Genomic DNA, 23,132 nt, shown 5'->3' with positions numbered 1-23,132 from the left:
CCCGATGGAAAGCTAAATGTAGCTGTAGTTAGCTTATTAGCAGTCCCAGAGCACCAAGAGCTAAGCCCAACAAGAACACCACGTCTGTCCTCCCTGTCGTAGTGTAGTCACTACCTGCTCACCGCCCTCTTTAACAGGAAACACACAACTGTGGTGCAGCGGCACATGTTTGTAAAAACAGCTTCAGCCTCAGTGTGTTGGATGGCGAGCGTTCAGGTGATGATGAGGATGTCTTTACACCACAACTGTTGTTGATGGAGAGGATGAAACAGTGAAAGAGGCTCTGCAGCCTGAGAGGATGTGAGTGTTTCTCTCTGGCAGCATGTGGGAGGACCGGGGGCAGCCGAGCGCCTCGCTGCTGGAAGAGCATTCAACAATCGTAATAAAACTGATTAAAGTGTGTGTGTGTGTGTGTGTGGTAACCGTTTGGGGTTACTGTGGGGAGAAAACGTCAAAGACGACGGGGGATGTTTATCATGCAAATGGCTGAATAATGGATGCGCTCAGAGCCGATTTGTCTCTGAAGCTAATTTGTCATCGGCTTTTTGGGAGATGTATGGGTGTAATAATGTACAGCAGGGAAACACGACTTCTGTGTCCACACACACACACACACACACACACACACACACACACACACACACTCTCTCTGTAACACTGACTCACTAATTGGTGTATTGTGGAACTGCTGCTGCAATTAAGTAATGGGTAAACAGAGGAGTGTCGTCGTGTGTTTGCCTGCTGTGAGTAAAACAAGTGTGTGTGTGTGTGTGTGTGTGTGTGTGTCTACAGCCACTGATAACACAGCTTAATGTGTGTATGAACCTGTTTCACCTGTGAGGTGTGTTTGCAGACGTCCTGCAGTCACACCTGAGCTCTCACCTTGCGGATGCCCTCAGACGGGCTGGACACGGAGTAGTCCATGCCGTTGTTCTTGCTGATGGTCCTCCACAGCTCGGCGTAGGTGCTGTCCTGCTCCAGAGGGTTGGTGCCTTTGTTCCTGAAGTAGTCGTAGACCGCCGAGTCCCTCACCGTGCCGTAGTCCACGTCGATCTGCCGCGCCAAGTCCTGGAACGACCTGGAAGACACGACACGCCATGTTTTACATTTTCATTCTATTTCTTTACATGTATTTTAACTTTTAGACACTCAGCTCTTCACTTGTTTCCTCCTCCGGGATCAATAAAGTCATTCTGATTCTGATGTTCAGTGTCTAATTTTCTCTCAATATCAGTTTAATAACTTTTGATTGTCAGTGTTTAAATGTGAATATTAATTTATTCTATTTCATTTATTTTTTCCTTCATGTGTGCAGCCGAGTCATTTTTTTCCTGGAATAACAAATCTACCTGTTTGTTAGTCTGTTTTAGGACTTTTATTTTAAAATGTGTAAAACAGATTTTATTTCTTTTTCAGCAGAGCGACTTTTTGTTAGTTAGGAGGAAAAATAATTTCATGTGTGAAAGAAAGAAAACATTTGTGAAGCCATGTAAATGGATTTGGGTTTTTTTATTATTTTTTTATTAGTTGTTTTGTTGAAAAAATATTTGTTTGTTTTTTTCCTTCACGTACATCACGGAGGTTTTTCTAACCAGGATAAAACGTCGTGTTTGAAGTAAACAAAGTTTCTTCAGAGAAACGTTTTCATCGTTTGAAACATTAATCTGTTTTTCCAGGATAAAAAACAAGTATTTTATTGTGCAGTTATTCTTTTCTGAGAGTTTTGGTTTTTTTTTTAAGAAAAAGATGAGTGACAAAAAACAATGATAATTTTTCATTATTTTTTCATGTTTGAAGCCAAGTTATTGTTTTTAGAGTATTTAGTGTTTTGTTTTTTAATTTTCCATGTGAGGAAAAAAAAAATATTTGTTTAGATTTTCTGAAAGTTTTTTATTCTTTGTAGAGTTTAAAAAGTTTTTTTCTGTCCAAGAGAATATTTTTGTTTATATGTCTGAAGCAAAGTGACCTGAACGTGATGTGAGGACGGTGATTTCTTTTTTTCCAGGAGAATAAATTCTCGACTGCAGGTTGAGGTGTTAAAAACATCTGTGTTCACGTTTCTAATCAGCCGAGCTGTTTGGAGCCGCTTCATGTCTTGTTGGTTGTTGCTGAGGTAACAGGTGATCCGAGAACATCACTGCTTCTGTTCAGGATGAAAACTTCACTCGGTAGTAAATCGCCTGTTTGTCATTCAGAGCACAGATGTGACAGTAAACTGATTTCAGCTTTCTGTCTTGAAAAACAACATTTTAAAGACAGTGGGGACGTGAAGCCGACGTGATGGGAGAGCAGTTTTAATCAGAGACACCCGAGAGACCGACTGATGAGTTGTTTTAGCGGCCGCCTCGAGGTGTTTGAACAGAACCGCCTCTTTTTGTTTTGTTTGTGTCGACAGAACAGCAGATCTACAATTTCATAAAAACAGACGACAGGCACAATATTGATTCACTGACACACCGAAGGAAAGATGGAAAAATGATTTATTTTCCCCCTGAGAATTAGAAATTAATTTTAAAACAGCTTCTAATGTTTTTTATTGATTCATATTTCTAAAAATGACTTCTATCAAATGGTGATGTTTTCTTACACTAACCAAGAGTTTCTCATATTGTAGACTCTTCTCAGCTCTCCTGGTAACAGGTAGGTTCATCTGCCAGGTAGATCTGTGTGTGTGTGTGTGTGTGTGTGAGAGACATCCACAGGTGTATAAAATAGTCGCCTCTTTGAAGGACTGTACTTGGATCCAATTTTTCCAAGGAGAGCCACTTTCTGTGACCACTCCTGTGCGACCCGACGCTTTTCACACTCTAGTGTTTCCTCTTTTTGTTCCGTTCATTTGAAGCCGTGTTATTTGGTCTCAAGTGGTCCCGAATACCTGCAGACCTGAAAAATACCTCAAATATCATCTGCAGGGTGGAAACACAGAGAGCGAGGACGCGAGGGGGAAATAAAGTTACAAAACAAAACAAAAGCGCTCTGAAGGATCTGAAAACAAACAAGAAACACAGCGAGAGCGGTTCATTATTCAGAGCAGCGTTTGAGATGAGAGCCTGTTTATTTATTCCAGAGAGGAGCTGCGGTTTATTTCAGCTCATTTCACTGAAGCGGCTACAAGCAGTGACCCTAAAGCACAAAGGATTATGGGTAGAGGAGAGCGGACGCATTAGTTCTCCGTGTTTGGAAAGTTTGGCAGAACACAACAGAAAACAAGAGTCTGGACGTTCAGGATGTTTTTTAAATATCAGCTCGACTTACTTAATATCTCGCTGAAAAAATCGAGAGGAAATCGAGTTTAATTTGTTAAACTTTCATTCTCATTTTAATTGCAACAAGGTTTTTAAACCCTAAACTTTGATTTTTATCTCCTCAGGCAGAAACAGGCTGCTGGTTCGGTCACTTCAGTTTGTTAGTTTGCAGCTTTCATCACAGGAACCTGCTGAACCTCACACCTGAATCACACCTGAATCACAGCAGCCGGCTGTAATTTAATGTTCCAGACACGCAGGCCAAACATCGGCTCGGAGCTTTGGAGGGTAAAAAGCCGTCATTTCATGATTTAACAGCCCGGAAAACAACAAAAGTTCAGCACGATTTTGGATAAGAGCTTGTGAAAATGTGGCTGCTGCCGGCTGGTTGAAATGTGACGTGCGTGATGGAAGAACAACACGAGCGATCTGGATCATACGTCTCTGACTGGGTCGACCAGAACTCTGTGACTGAACGGGGACGGGACCAAAAATCATCAAATTAATCAAAATTGTGAATTTGAACTACAGCTGACAGAAGACACGTCGTCTCTTCTTCTGCTGCTGACGACATGAAGGCGTCAGACGTGCAGTTACTTCAATCAGATGGTTTGTAACTTCAGTGTTTTTAGTTTTAACACACTTATATTTGGTTGTTGTTTATTTGTCACGTCCGCGGTTGAAAGACGCTTTGTTGGTGTAAATGAAGCTGGTTAAAGGTTTTCTAACAGTGACAACAGTTACATCAGATTCTTGGAGAGTTTATCAGCTGTGATGTCATCAGTGCTGGAGAGCTGCCGCTGTCAGACCTGAGATCAGACGTGGGACTTTCATTTTTACCTTTGTTGTGTGTTTCACAGCAAATCACACAAAGAGGGAGAGAGAGAGAGAGAGAGGTGGAACATCAAAGTCTGCACCATCTTTTTATGTGTGTGTGTGTGTGTGTGTGTGTGTGTGTGTGACTAGATTACATGACGCTCTGCTCAGATTTCATGTTCAAAGATCCATTCAGACTCAAACTCTTCACTGGACGCTTCATCTGAGACGCTTCATCCACGGAGCGGCGTTGACCGCGGCTCAGAGGGCGAGCGCTCAGAGCCAATCAGATCGCCTCATGGATGACCTGCTGGTCGGTGTGAGGCTGTGATCACACAGCGTCTGCACTGCTTCACACTCTGACGGCATTTTTTTCTCGCCACACAAACAAACGTTACAGCGACTAACGAGTCACATTTCAGATCTGAGATTTTCCACAAACGTTACAAAAGCAGCTGAAGGCGACTTTGTGTTGAACAGGTTGTTGCTTTGGGACTGAACCAAACATCTGTAGGCTGAATTCTCACACAGCAACCAGACAAAATTGTTTTCTTTTCAAGAATCTTGGTCACAATTGGAGCTGGAGCGATGTTCTGTGTTAGTGAGGAGCGCTCGGAACATAATGTCAGTCTTTCTTTTTCATGACCACCAAGTGTGTTTTTCTCTGAGAGGAAGAAATAGTTTTCTCTCTCGCTCACATTTTCCTGCCAACCACAATAAAATGACACGGCGAAGACAAAACCTAAAGTTCTGGACAGAGAGTCGGGACGTTTTCAGCCACGTTCTGAAGACGAGTTTGGTTTTCCTGCACAGATTTCTACAGAACAGACACGCAGGTCGGAGTCAGGAACTGTCGATCTGCCTGAATTTAAATCCATCTCTTTAAACTGCATGCATAGAAAAATAACGCACTGCTCTGAGGCTTGAATGCACGAGTACACACTTGACACCCTCGATAAACATGCAGGTATTTCATCTTGTTTTCTCCTGCGTATGAATAAAGAATATCTCTCGTTTTCCATCTAAAGCTACAACAGCCACTTCATCTCCGCACCAGCTCCTTCCTCTTCTATCTTTCCTCCTCAGAGAATCAAATCCAAGCTGACATTTTCATCAGCAAATCCCCGTCGCGTTCCTCCGTGAAGGGCGATTCATTCACAAGTAAATGCTAAGTACAAGACTTTGCTTTTATAGACATTCAATGAATGTTGAAGTGGAGATTTGCATATGATGCAGACTTCTTTCCCACGCAGAATCATCCACACCGGCTGCTGTCGCTCTTCTGTGTGAAGATACTCCGACACAGCACACACACAGATGAATGGAACGAGTTGACGTGGAAGGTTTTATGAAACACAGTGTGGATGGATGCTGCCACCTGTTAGTGACTCACACAGGTGTGTTTTTACATGATGAGTGGAACATTACATGTAAGAAGATGCTGTGTTTCCACACGGCAGCACATCCACTTAAAACACCAACTCATCCGAGCCGGTCTCAGCAGGACTAATGTGTGTTTGAGCTCGTGTCTGCTTGTTGCTAACCAGAGAAGCTAAACTGTTGGCAGCCGTTAGCAGCGAGCGCAGATGTGAGTGCTACGGTTTAAAGCGAGCACGTTAGCGCTGCGTCTGTTTGCACCTGAGGCCACGGAGCTGCAGAACTGAGCCGACCTCACTGTGAACAAAAACAACAGAAGAAAAAGGACTTTTTGGCTTTCAGAGCTCCACAACAAGTATTAAACACACAGCCTCACTCTTCATCCTCCTCATCCTCCTCCTGTCCTCTCTGTGTTTGTTCCCAGATTCATCCACAAATACATCAGCTTCAAATGTGGAAAACTCCTGATCGCTTCAACTGCTTCAACATCATGATAAATGTTTTTGAATGCAGTTTAACTGATTTTAAACGATCAGTCTGCGGTTAATTTACAATAAAAAACAATCTGCAAGTAAATTAACTCGAACAACTTACTTAAACTCAAATCTGAGTCACTGTTGTACTCTGAGTTTTTCTGTTTTCTTTAACTTTAAATCTCTGTTTATTCATATAAAAGGACCCAGGTACGAGCTTTAGCAGAATCGTGGAGCACAGAACCAGCTCGACTCTCTGTGAAACTGGACCTCATCCGTCTGTGTGCGGTTCATTAACAGACAACATGAGTTGTCGAGTTTCTCACACACATGATCCACTGATCATTAATCTTAAGGAAGAACCTAAAAAGATTCATCAAGTTGAATCAACGCTTCAGAACGAGAAGAGAGGAGCTGTTGTTTGACAGACCGAGGATCGGCCGGAGCCGAGCAGCAGCAGCAGAGCCGATCTCGTTATGAATTTCACGGGTCGACAGTTTAGCTGAAAACAAAACAAAGCCGCTCTCAGCTTGAATATTTCTCCATACAGAAACGACACTGCGGCGTCTGAGTTCAAGTATTTAATGCAGCTGTAAAAGTCTGCAGTCTAAACTCTGAGCTCTCCGTCTTTCTAACATTTCCACCCTCCCGTTGTTGCTGAAGGAGGCGCTGGCCTCAACTTGTGTTTCGTGGGAAGCGATGGTGTGTTTTTCCATCTCTACAGAGGCTGTGAGCACACTGGGAAGTGCTGAGAGTTCACCAGTTCAGACGGGATTTACATATTATGTAACGCTGCGAGAAGTTTTCAGATTCTGCGTCTCAGTGGAGGCAAAAATACCACAGAGTAAAAATACTCCAGTAAGAGTCCTGCGTTCAAAACTTCCATGAAACATCGTTAAAATGTGACGAGTTAACAGAAACGACTTTCTATGACAAGTCTCATCAGCAAAATGTACTTCAAGTTTGAGAAGTGAAAGTTGCATTTTTTAGATGTTTGACGTTGAGTTCGTTTCAATATTGAGAAAATCAGAAACTCTCTGCAGATACGAGACACTAACACGCCTTTTCTCCACATTCCAGTCTCCCTCTCTGTCTGTTTACGCCTTCTTACGTCTTTGTCTCGTCTCGCTGCGTCTGCCGTGCGTGATGTGCTCTGATTGGTCCACATCAGTCTGCTGATGCTGGGAAGGCAGCGTGATGACGCCAAATACAAATAATCTATTATTCCCCTAAAATGCTTAAAGAGGAAAGTCACAAGCCTGTTTTGAAAATGTGATGAGGAGAAAGTGGGAAAGTCAAAGATAGCTGGATAGATACTTTAATGTTCCTGAGGGATGCATGAGGTACAGTAATGAAGTATAGCAGATAAAAAACGAGCAGCAAATTAAGGAACAAACACATTTTTCTGACTGTCGAGTTGTTTTAACGTCTCTCAGTAATGTGTGAGTGTTAAAGCGGCACGGTGTAGTCCAGAAGAAATATAAGATCAGAAGTTTTAACAGTGAACAAACAAATAAGGTCCCAGAACACTGTATGAAGCTGGGAAGGTGGCAGGGTCCGCCACACATAAACAAAGTAAAGCAGTATGATAGTGTGTCGTCTTCAAGGTCAGTTTGTTTATTCAGTTATGAAGACAGAGACAGTTTGATTATTTAGTTTGTTTAGGCACTTAAATGTCTTAATATTAAAGATTAATATGTCTCTCTCACACACACACACACACACACACACACACACACACACAGCGGAGTGTGTTGGGATCGGTGACGGTCGGACAGTAAATAACGAGCGAGCTGCTCCGGGGAGTCGTTTCTCTGCAGCTCAACAGGAAGTTCATTTAGTCTTTATGATCTCTGAGGTCACTCTGAGTCCAGCAGAATAAAGTTTATGGTGTTCCGGGTTTTAGAGACTTCAGCTGTGACCCGGCCCCTCCAGGACGAGCTGATATTTCTTATTGATCCCAGAGGAGAAATCAGCTCCCTGCAGCTGTAGATGTGATTCAGCGGTTTGTTTGATAAATAGATTCTAATTAAACACTTTAATTAAGACCTCAGTTATTAAACAGGAGGTCTGACCAGGAGAGGAGCTCTGTGGCTGCTGCTCCAAACTGATGGTGTAAACCAGAAGTGACGTTGTGAAAGTGAGAAAATATAAGTCATTTTACATCAAGTGGTCCTTCGTCTTCCGCTGTGTGTGCGTGATGATGTCATCACACCTGTGTTTACATGATCCTGTTTAAATCGACCTCCGTTAAGAAGGAGAGAGACTGAGAGAGAGAAAGGTGCTTTGATTACAGAGTAATTTGAATACTTTTAACATATATTACTAGTGATTGACTTACATAGTGTTTTAGTTTAGGTTGAACAGTTTCCAGGATACCAGCGGAGGCACTGACGGATCATTTCAAAGGGTTAATGATATCGGAGGTGTTGATTCCACTGTGAGGAGTCGTGATGCGACTCTGACAGGAAGTGAAGTTTGTTGCAAAGCGTCACGAAGAAAACAAACAACTGCTGCTGGAGTCTGTTCAGAGCTGAATTATGCTTTTCTATTTGTTTACAGCTCTCGTAGCTGCAGGCTGCCACACAGTGAACTGTTAATGTCAGGGGGTGTGTGTGTGTGTGCGTGTGTGTGTGTGTGTGTCCTTACTTTATAGCGTGGTCCATGCGTGACACGGTGAGGTACGCTGCCAGGTTGGCGGTGTACGACGAGCACACGATGAGCGTGAAGAGCCACCAGCTGCCCATGACGATCCTCAGAGCCACCGAGCCGACCACGCCGTCCCCACCTGAAGACACACACACACACACACACGCACACACACACACGCGCACACACACGCGCACGCACACACGCACACACACACGCGCACACACACACACACACACAGGGATTTACAAGTGGTTTGTCAGACCTGGTTCGTTTTTTGGTATCGCGCAGGTGTGAACAGACATGCTGATGGGGATCTAACCTGTGACCCTTCAGTCGCAGGTTGCCCGCGGTGACCAGGATTCCGCCGCCTGCCGTCTGATTCAAACAGCAGGTGAAAGCGGTGCTTTATCACAGCGAGCAGAGCGGCTGCGTCTAATCACAACCCGTTAGGCCTAAAAGGTTTCCCAGGCAACCTGCCAGACCATAATAGATGCAGCTGGGCACCTCTGTTGGGAAACTGTGTGTGTGTGTGTGTGTGTGTGTGTGTGTGTGTGTTCATGCTGGAGTACGCTTGTCAAACTGTGTGGATCCACTTGTGCGTGTGTGTGTTTCAGAGGTGGACACACTTGTTTCAGGTGTGTGTTTCTTGACTTCGTCAGGACATTTTCACATCAGTCTCAGTCGAGATCGTCTTCAGTAACTTCTGTCCTCTATGACTCGACTGGACGAGGACGTTTGGGGAGATTTTGGAGGACATTATTTGGCACAAATAGGACATTTTCAGGAAGTGATATTTTTAGAATGGGAGATGATTTCAGGAGTCACATCGTGTCCTAACAGCGAGGAAGGACTTCAGAATAAAACTTTGGAGCGCAGACGACTGAACATGCTGCTGTATTTGACATAATGAGAGCGAGAACAGGCTGTTCTGATAAACTCCCTCCAGTTTGTGGAGTTAAACGAGGAGGTTTCATGTCTTTAAAACCTCCATGAATCAACCGTTTCTCTTCTGTTGAACAGAGCTTCCAACACATGTGAGTGGACTAAACAGAACGTGTCACTCACACCATGAAGTTCATCTCTCCGTCTGTAAACGCGCCTTCACTGCTCTCTTATGCTTCATCTTGAAATGTAGTTTTAGTGTCATGACTCTGTTTGTGTGATTATCAACGCTTCAACAGCTCAAACCTTTATTGACACCGATGAGCTCGGGCTGTCACACACACAGAAACCTGATTTCATTACTCTGCAGTGACGTTTCCTGGAGCGGCGTGCTCTGTAATCTAAGCCTCCCTCTAATTCATTTAAGCACTTTAAAGTTTTATGGTCTTGTATCTGCCTCTCTGCTAAATATTTCAGACGCTACAAATCCTCCTGTGATTATTGTTTCCCTCTTCTGTTGCTGTGTAATCCGTGTAACGGCTCTAAATTAAAACTCCCCATAATCAAACAGAAATCCGTCTTTACAAGGCAGATAATCTTCCTTTTGCTGCGATCAGCCCTGATTGATTCCAGCCAAACAGCTGAGCTGCTAAACTGTGAGAACATTTCAGTTTTTATGTTTGGCTTTCAGCTGATGTTTGTATTCTGAGCGACTCCCAGTGAGCGAGCAGGAAACCAGAGACGGGAATCTAACCTGTGAACGGTGAGGGACAGAACCAGCTGAAACTTCAGGTTCAATCAAGAAACGTTCAGCCTGAACACAGTCACACTTCTTTCATTACCATCATTACTCTCACCTTGATGTACAAACGCTCCATAAACGATCCAGATGGCGCTGTGCAGCGTCCCGGACCCCACGCCGTTGGCGGGCTGGCCCGGCGGTGCGTTCTGGTTGGAGGAGGAGCGCAGCGCCTGCAGCCTGTTGAGCAGAAAGATGAGCACGCCCACCACGGGGATCGCGGCGGCGATACACGCCCAGACGGCGAGGTCAAACGGAGCGAACAGCGAGAAGATGTTGATCTTTTCTTCTGGTTTTCGCAGTAGGATGCCTACACTGTAGTCCAGGTAACGCTTGCTGAAGTCGACCACGTTCTCCCTCTCAGGCGTGATGGTGATGGCTGACACCGCCAGGTCGGCTCTCTGTGGAGGCAGACGGGTGGAGAACAACCGTCAGACAAACTTTAAAAGTTTGTGTTTACGTTCAGGAACCAGCAGTCGACTCGAGCTTTACCTTGTTGATGAGGTCACCGATCATGCCGTTCCACGAGCCGTTCAGAAGCTGAGATCCATATTTACTATCTGCCACCTGGAGGAGAGATTAATACAGATCAGTGAGCTCATGACACCAAAGAGGGAAACAAAATCAAATCAATAAACAATTAATTACAAACTATTTTGATAATTGATTATAAAGTCAAAACTGTCTCCCTGACTCCAGCTTCTGAGATGAGAATATTTTCTTCCTCCTTGACAGTAAACTGAGTGTTTGGGTCTGATTTAATATCTTGGTCTTTTGGGAAACGCTGATTGAAACTTCTCACTATTTTCTGACAGTTTACAGACCAGTCGACAGAGAAACAACTGTTAGCTGCTGACCTGGTAGATCTCATATTTGAAGCCCAGGATCTTGGCGAGGGCGTCCAACACGTCGATGGAGAAGCCTTTATACCTCTTGGGCTGTCCCAGGATGTTCTCCGCCACCATGACGAAAGGATCTTCCTGCAGGCAGAGAACGAGGGGATGCAAACCTCAGCACCACAGAACAAGACGGGAGAAACTTTACAAAGACAGTGAGTAACTTCCATCAGCCTTTCAGAGAAACAAACAGGCCTGGTGAGCGAAAGATGCACAAGGTCAAACATCTAATATCACGGTTATATAATGAATATTCTCAGAATGTACACCACTTGTTTGTAATTGATGTTTTTAAGATTGTAAAAAACTGTTCAAACAACAAACTGCTTCACTTTTGTTTTTTAATATTTATAATAAACACCTTGAAATCGACTTCAGGACATATTATTTCTGTCTTTTATACGGAACAGTAAAGGTTTGTGCAGCTGCACTCAGACGAGTGTTGATGAGATGTTGAAAAAAGTGTTCAGAGCTCATTTGTGTTATTTTTCTCTTTTGAAAGCGACGACAGATTCAGGTTTATTCATAAAATCGGTGCCCTCAGGTCCAAAGCTGCTCTGTAGAGAACCTGTGCAGGTGTTGTGTGTCTGCAGCTGCTGTCAGTGGTCAGCGTTGTGTCGGTGTTGTGTCGGTGTTGTTTCAGCGTTGTGTCAGTGTTGTTTCAGCATTGTGTCAGTGTTGTTAGCCTGGCAGCACTCAGAGCTGGGCGTGTTGCAGCTGCAGGGGATCAGCGGCAGGGTGAAGGTATTAGTCTCGCTTGGTTAGTCTGCGTCTCCACACTGCTGCACCAGCACGGGAGGAAACTCTGGCTCCGAACCCGCTGCTGTCGCTCGGCTGTTTGTATCTCCTCAGTTAATCACAGTGTCCGGAGGCACTGCAGAAGCCGAGGTGCTCGATCAATGCCCCCGCAGAAGTGAGAAAGTATTGAGGGGGAAACTTTGGGATGGAGGGACGCGAGGAAGAGAGACGAGTCAAAGCAGACGAATAGTGAAAACTCACTCTGAGCTGCACAAAGTCGTTTTTCTTTATTGACTGAGGGATTTTTCTGTGGATTCACTGAAGTGGATTTTGTGCTGTGGAGCGTTGAATTATTTTATTAAGGGTTTATTTTCTCCTCTCTCTTCATTTCAGAGACAAACACAACATGAAGGTTTGAAGCTGTTTCAGTCTTGCAGAGTTTCTGCTCTTCGTTCGGCTCAGACTGTGAGGGTTTGTGGCACAGAGGAAATCAGAATGTCGGCCTCGTCATATCAAGATTTCCACAAAATGTGCTGAAACGTGACGACCATATTCTGATAAGTTAGCAGAGGTATCGAACGGGACACCATTAGATATCTTAAAGGAGACCTCAGGACACTTTCCAGCAGTCAAAAGACATATTTTACATGGTGCTCCACGACCATCACCAAGTATTTTTGTGCCTAAACCTGAACAGAGCATCATCTTTGAGTTCATACGGTTTATTTTAATGTTTCATTCACATTATGTATTTCTGTGCTTGTGCAAGGTCAGCAAAAGTCTCTCTTTGTCGTTCACACAGACGTCACCTACCAGTAAAGTCACCACTTTGACCGTCACTCCCTGCATGCCGTTTTCGATCCGACTCTCCTTCAGACTGCCGTTCAGCCCGTGAACCGAGTCCCACGTAGCGAGCTGCAGAAAGACAAAGAGACGACAGAACAGACGCGTCACTGACACCAGAGTTCGACTGATTTGTGTCAAAGGTCCTCAGAACAAAACAGTGAACACAACAGGCAGAGTAGCCCTCAATTACATAAATGCCGTATCGCTCACAGGCTGCAATTTTACAATTTATTCTCTTGTCTCATTGGATTCATGAGAGTTCTCTGCTGCAAATTAGACGAGCTCAGTGAATACAGTGGAAAGAAGAGAGACGTCTCTGTAACATGCCAACAACCCACTTAGACGTGGTTTCATTTATCACATATTCAGCCAGAAACAGAATGAACACGACCTAATTGGGTCCAAAATAATAACGACTCTTCTCCACAGAGCCTCTCAAACATCTCTCAGAGGAACACGAACACAAAGAGCTCCGAGCTTCTTTGTTCATACAGACACTGAGTTCATATGCATTATGTGTGTGTTACAGAACATGAGAGATCATATAACGTCCCATATATAATTCTGTTTCATAAGGATCATACTGACGCTTTCACCACATGAGCTTGATCTGAAAAGTCTTCCAGGGTTTGTGCGTCTGATGGTAGCAGAAGCACTGATGCCTTCGACTCAAGAGGTTCACAAAGCTTTAAACTGATTTAACAAACATGTTCAGTCATCCTGTTCACTAATCCTCTCCGGGGCGACTAAATCCAACTACTTCCTGTTTAAAATCCAGCCTCTCATGTCGCTCAGATATTAATCTTATAAATTATTTGTCTCTGAAGTATTTTTGTGAGCTGAGATCAGAACCAATACAAGATTTTAATGTGTCTTTTTGTATCTAAACATGACAGTGAATAGCTTACATTGGGACAGTGTTCATTTTGGCAGCTATTTTAGATTTAGTCTTCGTCTTCTGTTGAAAATGTTTATTAGTGTCACATTTTAAACTAAAATTCAGCTCTGTGAAACGCCTGGTTTAGACTCCAGCCTTAACTTACATGTTTCAGGCATTACATAAATATAAATATATACGTGACAACGTTATTTTAGATCACACTACCTCACTCGACATCACCCGCCCTTTAAGTATAGTGAGTATAAAGAACAACATTTGCCCTGAGATGTGAAAGTGTAAAGTAGCACAAAATTAAAATAATCAAGACAAATCCAAGGACCTTAAAATTGTATTTAGTAATTGAGTAGATTTATTTAACAGTTAACTTGAATACGTTAGCCTAAAGCCAGCCGTTAGCCGATGTTACCTGAAGCCAGCCGTTAGCTGAGGTTAGCCTGAAGCCAGCCGTTAGCCGACGTTAGCCTAAAGCTAGCCGTTAGTTGACGTTAGTCTGAAGCCAGCCGGTAGTTGACGTTAGTCTGAAGCCAGCCGTTAGCCGACGTTAGCCTAAAGCTAGCCGTTAGTTGACGTTAGTCTGAAGCCAGCCGGTAGTTGACGTTAGTCTGAAGCCAGCCGTTAGCCGAGGTTAGCCTAAAGCTAGCCGTTAGTTGACGTTAGCCTAAAGCTAGCCGTTAGTCGACGTTGGTCTGAAGCCAGCCGTTAGCCGAGGTTAGCCTAAAGCTAGCCGTTAGTTGACGTTAGTCTGAAGCCAGCCGGTAGTTGACGTTAGTCTGAAGCCAGCCGTTAGCCGAGGTTAGCCTAAAGCTAGCCGTTAGTTGACGTTAGTCTGAAGCCAGCCGTTAGTCGACGTTAGTCTGAAGCCAGCCGTTAGCCGAGGTTAGCCTGAAGCCAGCCGTTAGCCGACGTTAGCCTAAAGCTGGGCTCATTCATTAATTATCGCAATTATCACCGCACACTGAAAAACGTTTATCCCGAAAAAAAACCGTGCTTCCAGCCAGGCTGAGTCAGCATCTTTTGCGAGGAAATTCATCAAACTGCCCATAAAGACTTTACGTTAGCATGATTATCATCATGGCTGGCCGTTAAATTAGCTAACTCACCGGGCATTATTAATAGCTGGACGGTCTCTACAGGTTGTTTGTTGTCCTCTCTCCTCTCTTGTCACCACAGGTCGTCTCTCAGTATCACTTTCACGGCATGATGTTTTTTTCTCTTTGACAAACTATAAATAACATTATTCTTTTTTTTCGTCACTAGTTCGCTGTCTGTTTGACACAACAACATGTCACCTGGTGAAGTTAGTTTGATATTGGTCAGCATCACCTGGGAGTCTATCATCTGCACACCTGAGTCAGCAACAGGGATTCGTTATGTATGTTAACTATTGGTTGGTTGAAATGTAACGGTTTGGATGCAGTTAAGTTCTATTAAATGCTTATACACAGTTTAAACATATAGTCTAGACTCTTATTTTGAAATCATAAAAGAGGAAGTGTCCGGTCTGTAAAGCGCTGCACTGGACACGCCCCCTTCCGGTTCCCCTCATGGACCCTTATTTAATAAAACCTGTCTGGTAGAGAAGAAGAGAGACATATAATTTAATAATTTATGATGTTTGATAGTTTTCAAGTCAATAAATTATCCCAATACAGTTATTGATTACCTGTTAAAACATGTAGTCAGTGCAATAATAAAATAATGTAACCTGATTACTTTTCCATTATTTTTGGATGACCTCAACAACAAACGTAACGCAACTGTCGAATTCATACTCCACACAAACACGAGGGCAGCGTAACACTAAAGTAACCGCTAACTGCTGCTAACTGCTGCCAACTGTAGCTACCTCGAACTAGCTAGCGCAGTCTGTTGTGCAGCTAGCGGTTCAGACTAAAGAAGAGCGTCGTGCACTGAAAGAACTAAATCCAAATTACGCTAACGTGTACAAAATATAGACACAGTCAAAGCTCACACGATCACAAACAACCTAAATCTGTGATTGAAATCAGGAATGATGTCATCAGATAAACACGACACACCTGAGCTGACATGTGACGCCAGCTTTGGACACTTCAGGTTTTTTTTTTTTTTTTATGATTCTACAGAAACATTTTGTGTCAATCCCAATAAAAAGGACAGAAGTTCATGACCTCCGTCACAACAGGCTGGTTACATTTCTCACTTTGAGTTTTAGCTGCTTGTTGTTCCACCCGGTCCGTTCGCCTTTAGAGCCTCTGTGTGTGTCTGAACATGTTGCATAACAGCACTGTGAATGCATTCATGTCTGGCTGTGTGTGTGTGTGTGTGTTGATAAAGAGCAGCCCAGTCACCGTGGAAACACACGTACGCAAAGAAACACAAAATGGTCTTGTGTTAGTTTTACTGTGCTCGCTGCTGATGTTCTAAATGAGCTGGAGCTGCTGTGTGAGGCTCAAACACACACTAACACACACACACACACACACACACACACACACACACACACACTCACACACACACACACCATAATTAAACCTATCAGTTTTGTGGACGCTGTCATGGATCAATGCAAAAACAAGACAAATAATCAATACAATAAAAACACTTTCACATCAGAGAGGGCTAACAAAGCAGCGTGATCGCGCTCTGACTCGTTTTAGTTGATGGTTAATGTGAACACGCTCTGTAATCTCTGACAGGACGTCTTAATTAGCGTCGTTAAGCTCAACGTGCCGTCTGATTCTTGTTGTACCATCAGCAAACAGCCGGTCAGGGTCGCACGACGAAACATCGGCAACATCAGAGACAAATAGCTGTGCTAATGATGACGCTCCTGTTAGACTGAACGCAGCACAGTGTGTTCGTTAAGCTCTGGAGGCAACAGCTCTGATAATTACATGATTTATTTGTAGTGTTTAAAAAAATACAAACAAAACAAAAAGTCTCAGTCTCCCTCTCTGCGTCTTTGTCTCGTCTCGCTGCGTCTGCCAGGCGTGATGTGCTCTGATTGGTCCACATCGGTTTAGTTGTCAGTGTTACGCTGTGCTCGCGGTCAGGGTGAGAAACACGTCACGGTTTTGGCCTAAAATACCAAATTCAGGTGAGGACTATCGGAGGAGGCGTCGAGCGAGCTGAAGACGACGTCGCGCAGTGAGAAGTTAATAATCAGGGAGCTATTCTGAGCTCTGCTGTCCTTCAGATGATCTCAGACCTTCATGTGTGTGTGAGGCAGTGGGAGTGTTCCTCATTAACACACACACAGATAAATTAGTGCCTTTCAGTCTCTTTTTCAGTCTCACTTAAAACTGCTGAACCGTCAGACTGGCCATCTGAATCATCGCAGGAAAGAAAAGAGAGGATAATGTGGCGGGACTGACAGCGAGAACGCCTCCGGGTCCTAACGAGGCTTCAGAGTGACGTCAGGAGCTCTCTGCTGTCTGCAGGGCGGGAAAGAGACTTTGTAGTTTCCGTGATGCCTTCAAGGTCCCTGACCGCACTGTTAATGAATAATGAGCGACGAGGTTGTCGCAGAAATAAACTGAAATCAGGATATTTAAGTCTGACTCATGTTTTTCCCTTGATGTCACACAGAAGAAACATTTTGGCGCTTTGGAGGTACTTGACTTTAAAAACTCTAATTTACTTGTAAAGACGAGTCACATAACGAGCATATTATTCAGATAAAACAACAATTCAGAGCATCCTGATTCATCCCACTGACGCATTTCCTCTGTTTGACTCCTCTTAAGGTAATTTACACGTCCTTAAATGGATGCCGATTTTCTAAATTGGCAGGCGAGGACGCACCGAGCTCTCTATCCTCTCACCTGACAATGATGAGAGAGATTTAAACTTTTGAAATTCAGCAAATGAATCTAAAGTGCCTGATTAACGGCGTCGTCAGGCTTCCTGTCGAGACTTTCTCACATATGTGAACGTGTCGTCCGTTTTCACAGGAATTGAGTTTTCCTACGACGGTGCTGGAGGTGATGTCACGTCGTTGTCTTGTGAACGGACGGCTGACAGTTTAAAGTCCCCTCACAGGTTTCAGATCTGGTTTTCAGGTCTAACTTGAGCTTTCCTGGTTTCAAAGTCCAAGTTCATTTAACTTCTTGGACATTTTGTTGTTTTAAATAAGTTGTCCAGCTTCTGTTCAGCCTGAGTTTGACGGTGAAGCTGTTTGTGAACTTTATTTGAAGCTGTTTTAATAAAAGTGTTGATTAAACTCGACTGAGGAGCGTTAACGCTGCTGATCCTGTGATGAAGCACCGACTCCTCCTCTCATTAGCGGCTCAGAGCAACATGGCGGCCGTTAAGTCGAAACGAGCCGCCGTTAGAAAGACCGGCAGCCCTCCCTGGACCGTCTGACATTTTGGAAAATCTATTTCACTTATTAATAATCTAATAATTGTCAGGAACAACGGCCGGCGTGCTCACAGCGAGGCGACGCTCCTCTTTATTATGGGAAGTTGTTCAAGTGATCCGAACATCCAACATCAGAACTTAAACATGTTGACATTCAGAAATCATCGCCACGACCGGGAACACCAGATGAAACTCGCTAGAGAACGAATAACTGAGCCGTTTGACTGACGAGTCAAAAGTGGAAGAAGGGCGAGGACGGCTGACTCGCCGATGACATTTAACTTCTTTAAAGTCCATTCAGGCAACTCGAGCCGCTCGGCAGCCATCTTGGCAGCAGTCAAAACAAAACCAAAACCCCAAAGTTGATGCTCGTTAAAAACTTTTTGATTTTGATGCACATCGTCTTCGTGTTCTGTTCCTCGTCCTCCACGTCGTCCATCAGCTGATCATCTCCGACCCTACACTGACCAGCCACCTCCGTCTGTACGCTAAAGCTGCTAGCGTGGCGTAAAACATGAACCATGCGACATTTTGCAGCGACATACTTCCTCCGGAAACACGGCTGCTGCTGCATCTCGTCAGCACAGAACTGTCACATGTTGAGTGTTTTCAGGTCGTCTCTGAGGCGGCGGCGGCGGCGGCGGCGGCGTGCAGCATCAGTCTTGATGTTCACACTCGTGTTGTGTTTTCAGACTCTGGAGGAAAAGGTTTCAATTTAAAAGAGACTATCTGAAAAGGTTAACCTTAAATCACTATAAATTCAAGAATCATCTAATAAAGACTGTCAGCACTGATGCGACGGTCGTCTCCACGCTACTCTTCTCCCAGCAGAGGTCAAACATGGTGGATAAATCTCTACCTCGCTCACAGCGCCGCTGCTCATGCATTATTCCCGTCCTCCCCGCTTCTTTCCCTTTTCCTCAAATGTCAGGCCTCTTTTTTTCCCCCTCCTGTCATCCAAAAGGCTACGCCGGCTGTATTTCTGTAAGTCACTCTCCCGTGGACAGCAGAGTGAAATGCCAGCGTTTGCCACCGTTTCTCACCGCCCCCCCCGCGCTCTGCGTCGCCTCAGCTCGCTGTCAGACTCCTCGTTTTATTTCACACCTTCACCTCCTCCTCACCCTTTTCTCTGATTGGTGATTTAATCTGACTTTGGAGGAGGTGTGTCACAGCCCTCATCACCTCAGTACGTACGTCCCACTGATCTCCTGTCAATCACACGGCGTGGGCGAGGCCGTGATGAACTCTTCTTCATGTGGGCGTAGTTTGACGGTCTGTCGGTGGAGCACCTCCCCGTGTTCGCCTTTATACGCTGCGTCAAACAGATAATTAATGTTTATCCTGAAACACTCTGAGGAGTTATTACGCAGGAAACAAGTCAGAGATTAAGTTGTAAGTGTTAAATGTACCGTACGTCTCCATCGTCACTACGCTGTTATTATAAACTGTATAATCATTATCTCAAGTGACCACGAGCGATCGGATCTTAGACCGCTGGGAGAAACGGACGTGATGTTTAAAGTGAAAATAAATGAAGAAGTTCATGAATAAGATTTGCTGAATTTACAAGAAGGCCGGAATAATCAAGAATCTGTCAGAGAATGTTTCACAAAGTTTATAAAGATTCTCCAGATTCAACACCTCACTAAATTGAGCATTTTTTAAAGGGAGTCTGGTGACTTCCCCCCCCTCTCCATCTCCTGGCTGTGGGTGATGTGGTGGTTCTGACCTACAGGATGTTGGTGTTGTAATAAATACAAAGAACATGAATGTTGGGCATTTTCCGCACATTCTCCTGAGCGTCACTTAACGGCGACATGGACATTAACGGTGCTGTTCGTAAGAAAAGCCCAATTCTGACCCGTCAAAAAGTGATGCTTTGATACAGCCGTCCTCCGTCTGTGTGTGATACAGACGTAATGTTGAGTTGTTCAGTTTGTACCAGTTTCTTGTTTTTCTCTCTACAGAGCACATTACACACACACACACACACACACACACACACACACACACACACACACACACACACACACACACATTTACATCTGTGCAGGCACATGTAGTGATTCTGCTGAGGTAAACACATATTTGCTGCAAGGACACACACACACAAACACACACACACACATCATTAAGGTCACAAACACACATGTGCAACCACACACACACACACACACACACGCACACACACTCGTCTCTCCGATGCATTTTCACTGTTCTAAAACCTCTTTGATGTTTCTAATCTACACAAAGCTTCTCTCCCCGGAGCCTTTTCAAAGAAAAACACACCAATATGAATGTCAATTAGTGTCTACACGTGTGTGTGTGTGTGTGTGTGTGTGTGTGTGTGTGTGTTTCACGGCTTTTGATTTCTACCTTTTTTTTCTGTCTGTGTAGAAGACGCTCTGTGGGTGTTAATATAAGATAATTAGCGGTGCTGCAGGGACTCCACACAGCGCGGCTTCACATTCAACCTTCACTGGATTCAAATAAAAACTTTTTTTTAAAATCTGTTTTTCCATCATTTTAATTCAGCTCGGGACGTTGACGCTCGAGGATCAGAGGAGGAAACTGAGCGAAGGAAAATGTGTTGACACGTTGAAGATGGTCATTTTGGGCTCAACGACTACAGACAGGATGTTGACGAAGGCGCCGGACAGAACGCGCTCTCTTCTGAGATAAATACACAGCATCCATGTTTCCATCATCAGTCCTACAATCATCCCCGAGCCTCATGTGGTGTCTCATTGATCATCGCTGCTCCCGATGGACAAAACACATCGTCTATGTGTCTCTGCAGCTTTGGGACATAAAATAAAACGAGAAGAAAGAAACATGTATCTTGTTCGATGCATTATTCACAGAGATTAGCGAGCATTGAGTTTTCAAAGGCACAAATTGTTGTTAACGACTCTAAATTACCTCGGGGATTTGAAATTAGTGCCGTCTGAGGCTCATTTTTCGTTCTCCGTCATTTTCTAATGGATTCATTTCAGAAGGGCCGGCAACAATGCGATCCCCATTACGGACAAATGGGCGAGTAATTTCTATTCTCAATAAAATAATTGCAGACCTCTTTAACTCTTCTGTGGGAGACGAGAGACAAAGAGGACACAGAAGACGGGAAAATGGCAGCCTGGTCGACGTGACGGAGGACGTGAGTGATGTCGGTGTCATTAAAGTACGAGTGCCACGCGTCCGTTAAAGTTACACTTACAAAAGGAGAATCTGAAATAAGACAAACATTATGTCTACATTCAGGGAAGTTGTGTAATAAATCCACATGTTTTAGATTATTGCTCCTGATTCATGATTCATTCTGCAGAACCGTTGATGTACGGTTGAAGAAAAGAAGCGATACGTAGTGACGGACGCCGTTTTTCTGTACATACATGAAGCTCATCAGTAAAAAAAAAGCGTCAGCGACTTTGGATCAAAGTTCTACTCAGACCAACACAAACAGACCAACATTTCAAACCTCAGAGGCACCAGACTCCATTAACAAAATCAGTCATTTTAGCTGAACAACACGTTCTTACTCCTTCAAACGCAGCAGCTCGGTCAGTCAAATGACGACGCTCTACCTTCATCTCAGGCGGTGAATTCGGCAGTAATACTTCATCTGCAGCGCTCAATTAGATTTTCAAAATAAAGCTTCCTGACGAGCATTTCACAAATATGACGTATTTGGATTCTGGACTGTTACAAACGTCAAACGGTCGATAATTTGTTAAGATTCTGCATCAAAATGTCCAAAAACGACTCGACCTTTGTTCTGTATGTTGTTGAGTTGTGTTCTTACATCGTCCACGAGTTTACTGAAGGTGACGGTGCGTTTCATTCAGTCACCGATGCTCCTGTCGTGACAGAGAAGTCGGCGAACGAGATTAAATTCAGCTTCAGTTTCTCCACAAACATCTCTGAGCAGGCGTTACTTTCAGAACATCGTCAAACTCGACAGACACAAAATAAAATCCGTCTTTGTTTATTTAATGGTTTGCAGTATTTGCACTGTTCCAACAATCACGTCTGTTTTCCCCTCACGAACACATTCGGCTCGGTAGGGACTCTTTTCTGACCCAAATACAAATAAATCCTGGTTCAGACCCGTTTCTTCTCTGTAGCTGCTAAACTAACAGTCTGAGGTTGATCTGTGAGCCTGTCGTGACATAAACAACATCTTTTCTAACACGTGTTTCAGACTTGGATCACACAGAACCAGCCGTGTGGATCCATTTCATGTTTAATGTGTCGGTTGTTGTCCAGCTGCTTCAGTTTGTCGAGCAGAACTCTGCGGCGCCGTTTCACCTGACGTCTGGTTGCAGCTTTAATTATCTTTGATCGTATCGACACCCAGAACGCCCCTGATGGAGAGCTGAGCCGATCATTAACGACCTCATTTGTTTGTAATCGTAATTAAATAGTTCTTAACTTTCTTCATTCTGCAGAGCGACCCGTGAGGACTCTCTGCAGGACCCCCGAGAGTCCTCAGGCCGCGGTTTGGAGACCACAGGAGTTAAATCAGGGCCCCATTAGAAGTCGGAGAGGTTATCGTTCTGCGGTAGTCGTCTGATTAAAAACAGCAATCCGCCGACACTCCCTCTGAGGATCGTGGGCGACAGCGTAATGTCCTCTGACACACGTTAAGTCGCCGCCAACAAATCGAAGAAGATGGAAAAAACACCAGAGTTTCTTTTTTCTTCTGCAGTGTTTCGTGGGAGGGCGAGTCGCCGACAACAAATTGCTGCGAAGACGCATCAAAAGTCACCGAGATGAGAAAAGTAAGGATGGATAGATGGGATAACACACGGGGGAGGTCTGAAGGGCCGGAGTGCCGCCGCCACCGCCACCGCTGCACCGGCTCCCAGGGAAAGAAATGACACTTCAATCTCTATCAGCTCTGATCTGCAGGCGGGGAGGAGGAGGGAGCGCCGTTTCATCCGTGGGGGAAAATTTGCTTTGAGAAATGGCCCCGGGAGGAGAGAGGAGAGGCGTGGACGGCACAGGAAGATGGAGATGTGGATAACACGAACACTGTAGGGGGGGAAATGAATCGAGTGTGATGAGAGCGAGCGGCTGATATCTCACAACATCTCCTCACACGCCACAAACTCTATAAAACTTTCCTCGCACAGCCTCATCTTTTCCTCGTCTCCCCCCCCA

General features: G+C 44.4%; 1 protein-coding gene across 3 annotated transcripts in view; it reads right to left on the bottom strand.

Moving 5' to 3' along the window:
* LOC115571190 (glutamate receptor ionotropic, delta-1-like) overlaps positions 1–23,132 on the bottom strand; it is a 418,849-nt gene that overhangs the window by 19,293 nt on the left and 376,424 nt on the right. For all 3 annotated transcript variants that reach the window (XM_030400350.1, XM_030400349.1, XM_030400351.1), the window contains exons 9-14: positions 12,692–12,793; positions 11,102–11,224; positions 10,737–10,811; positions 10,303–10,645; positions 8,561–8,699; positions 883–1,078 (exon numbers count right to left, since the gene is read on the bottom strand). In XM_030400350.1, coding sequence (XP_030256210.1) covers positions 883–1,078; positions 8,561–8,699; positions 10,303–10,645; positions 10,737–10,811; positions 11,102–11,224; positions 12,692–12,793 — 978 coding nt within the window. The remainder of the gene's footprint in view (positions 1–882; positions 1,079–8,560; positions 8,700–10,302; positions 10,646–10,736; positions 10,812–11,101; positions 11,225–12,691; positions 12,794–23,132) is intronic.

Source organism: Sparus aurata, chromosome 20 (assembly GCF_900880675.1).
Source record: "Sparus aurata chromosome 20, fSpaAur1.1, whole genome shotgun sequence".
Taxonomy (NCBI): Eukaryota; Metazoa; Chordata; class Actinopteri; order Spariformes; family Sparidae; genus Sparus; species Sparus aurata.
Note: the sequence above shows the minus strand (reverse complement) of the source record. Positions and strands in the feature narration are given on the sequence as shown.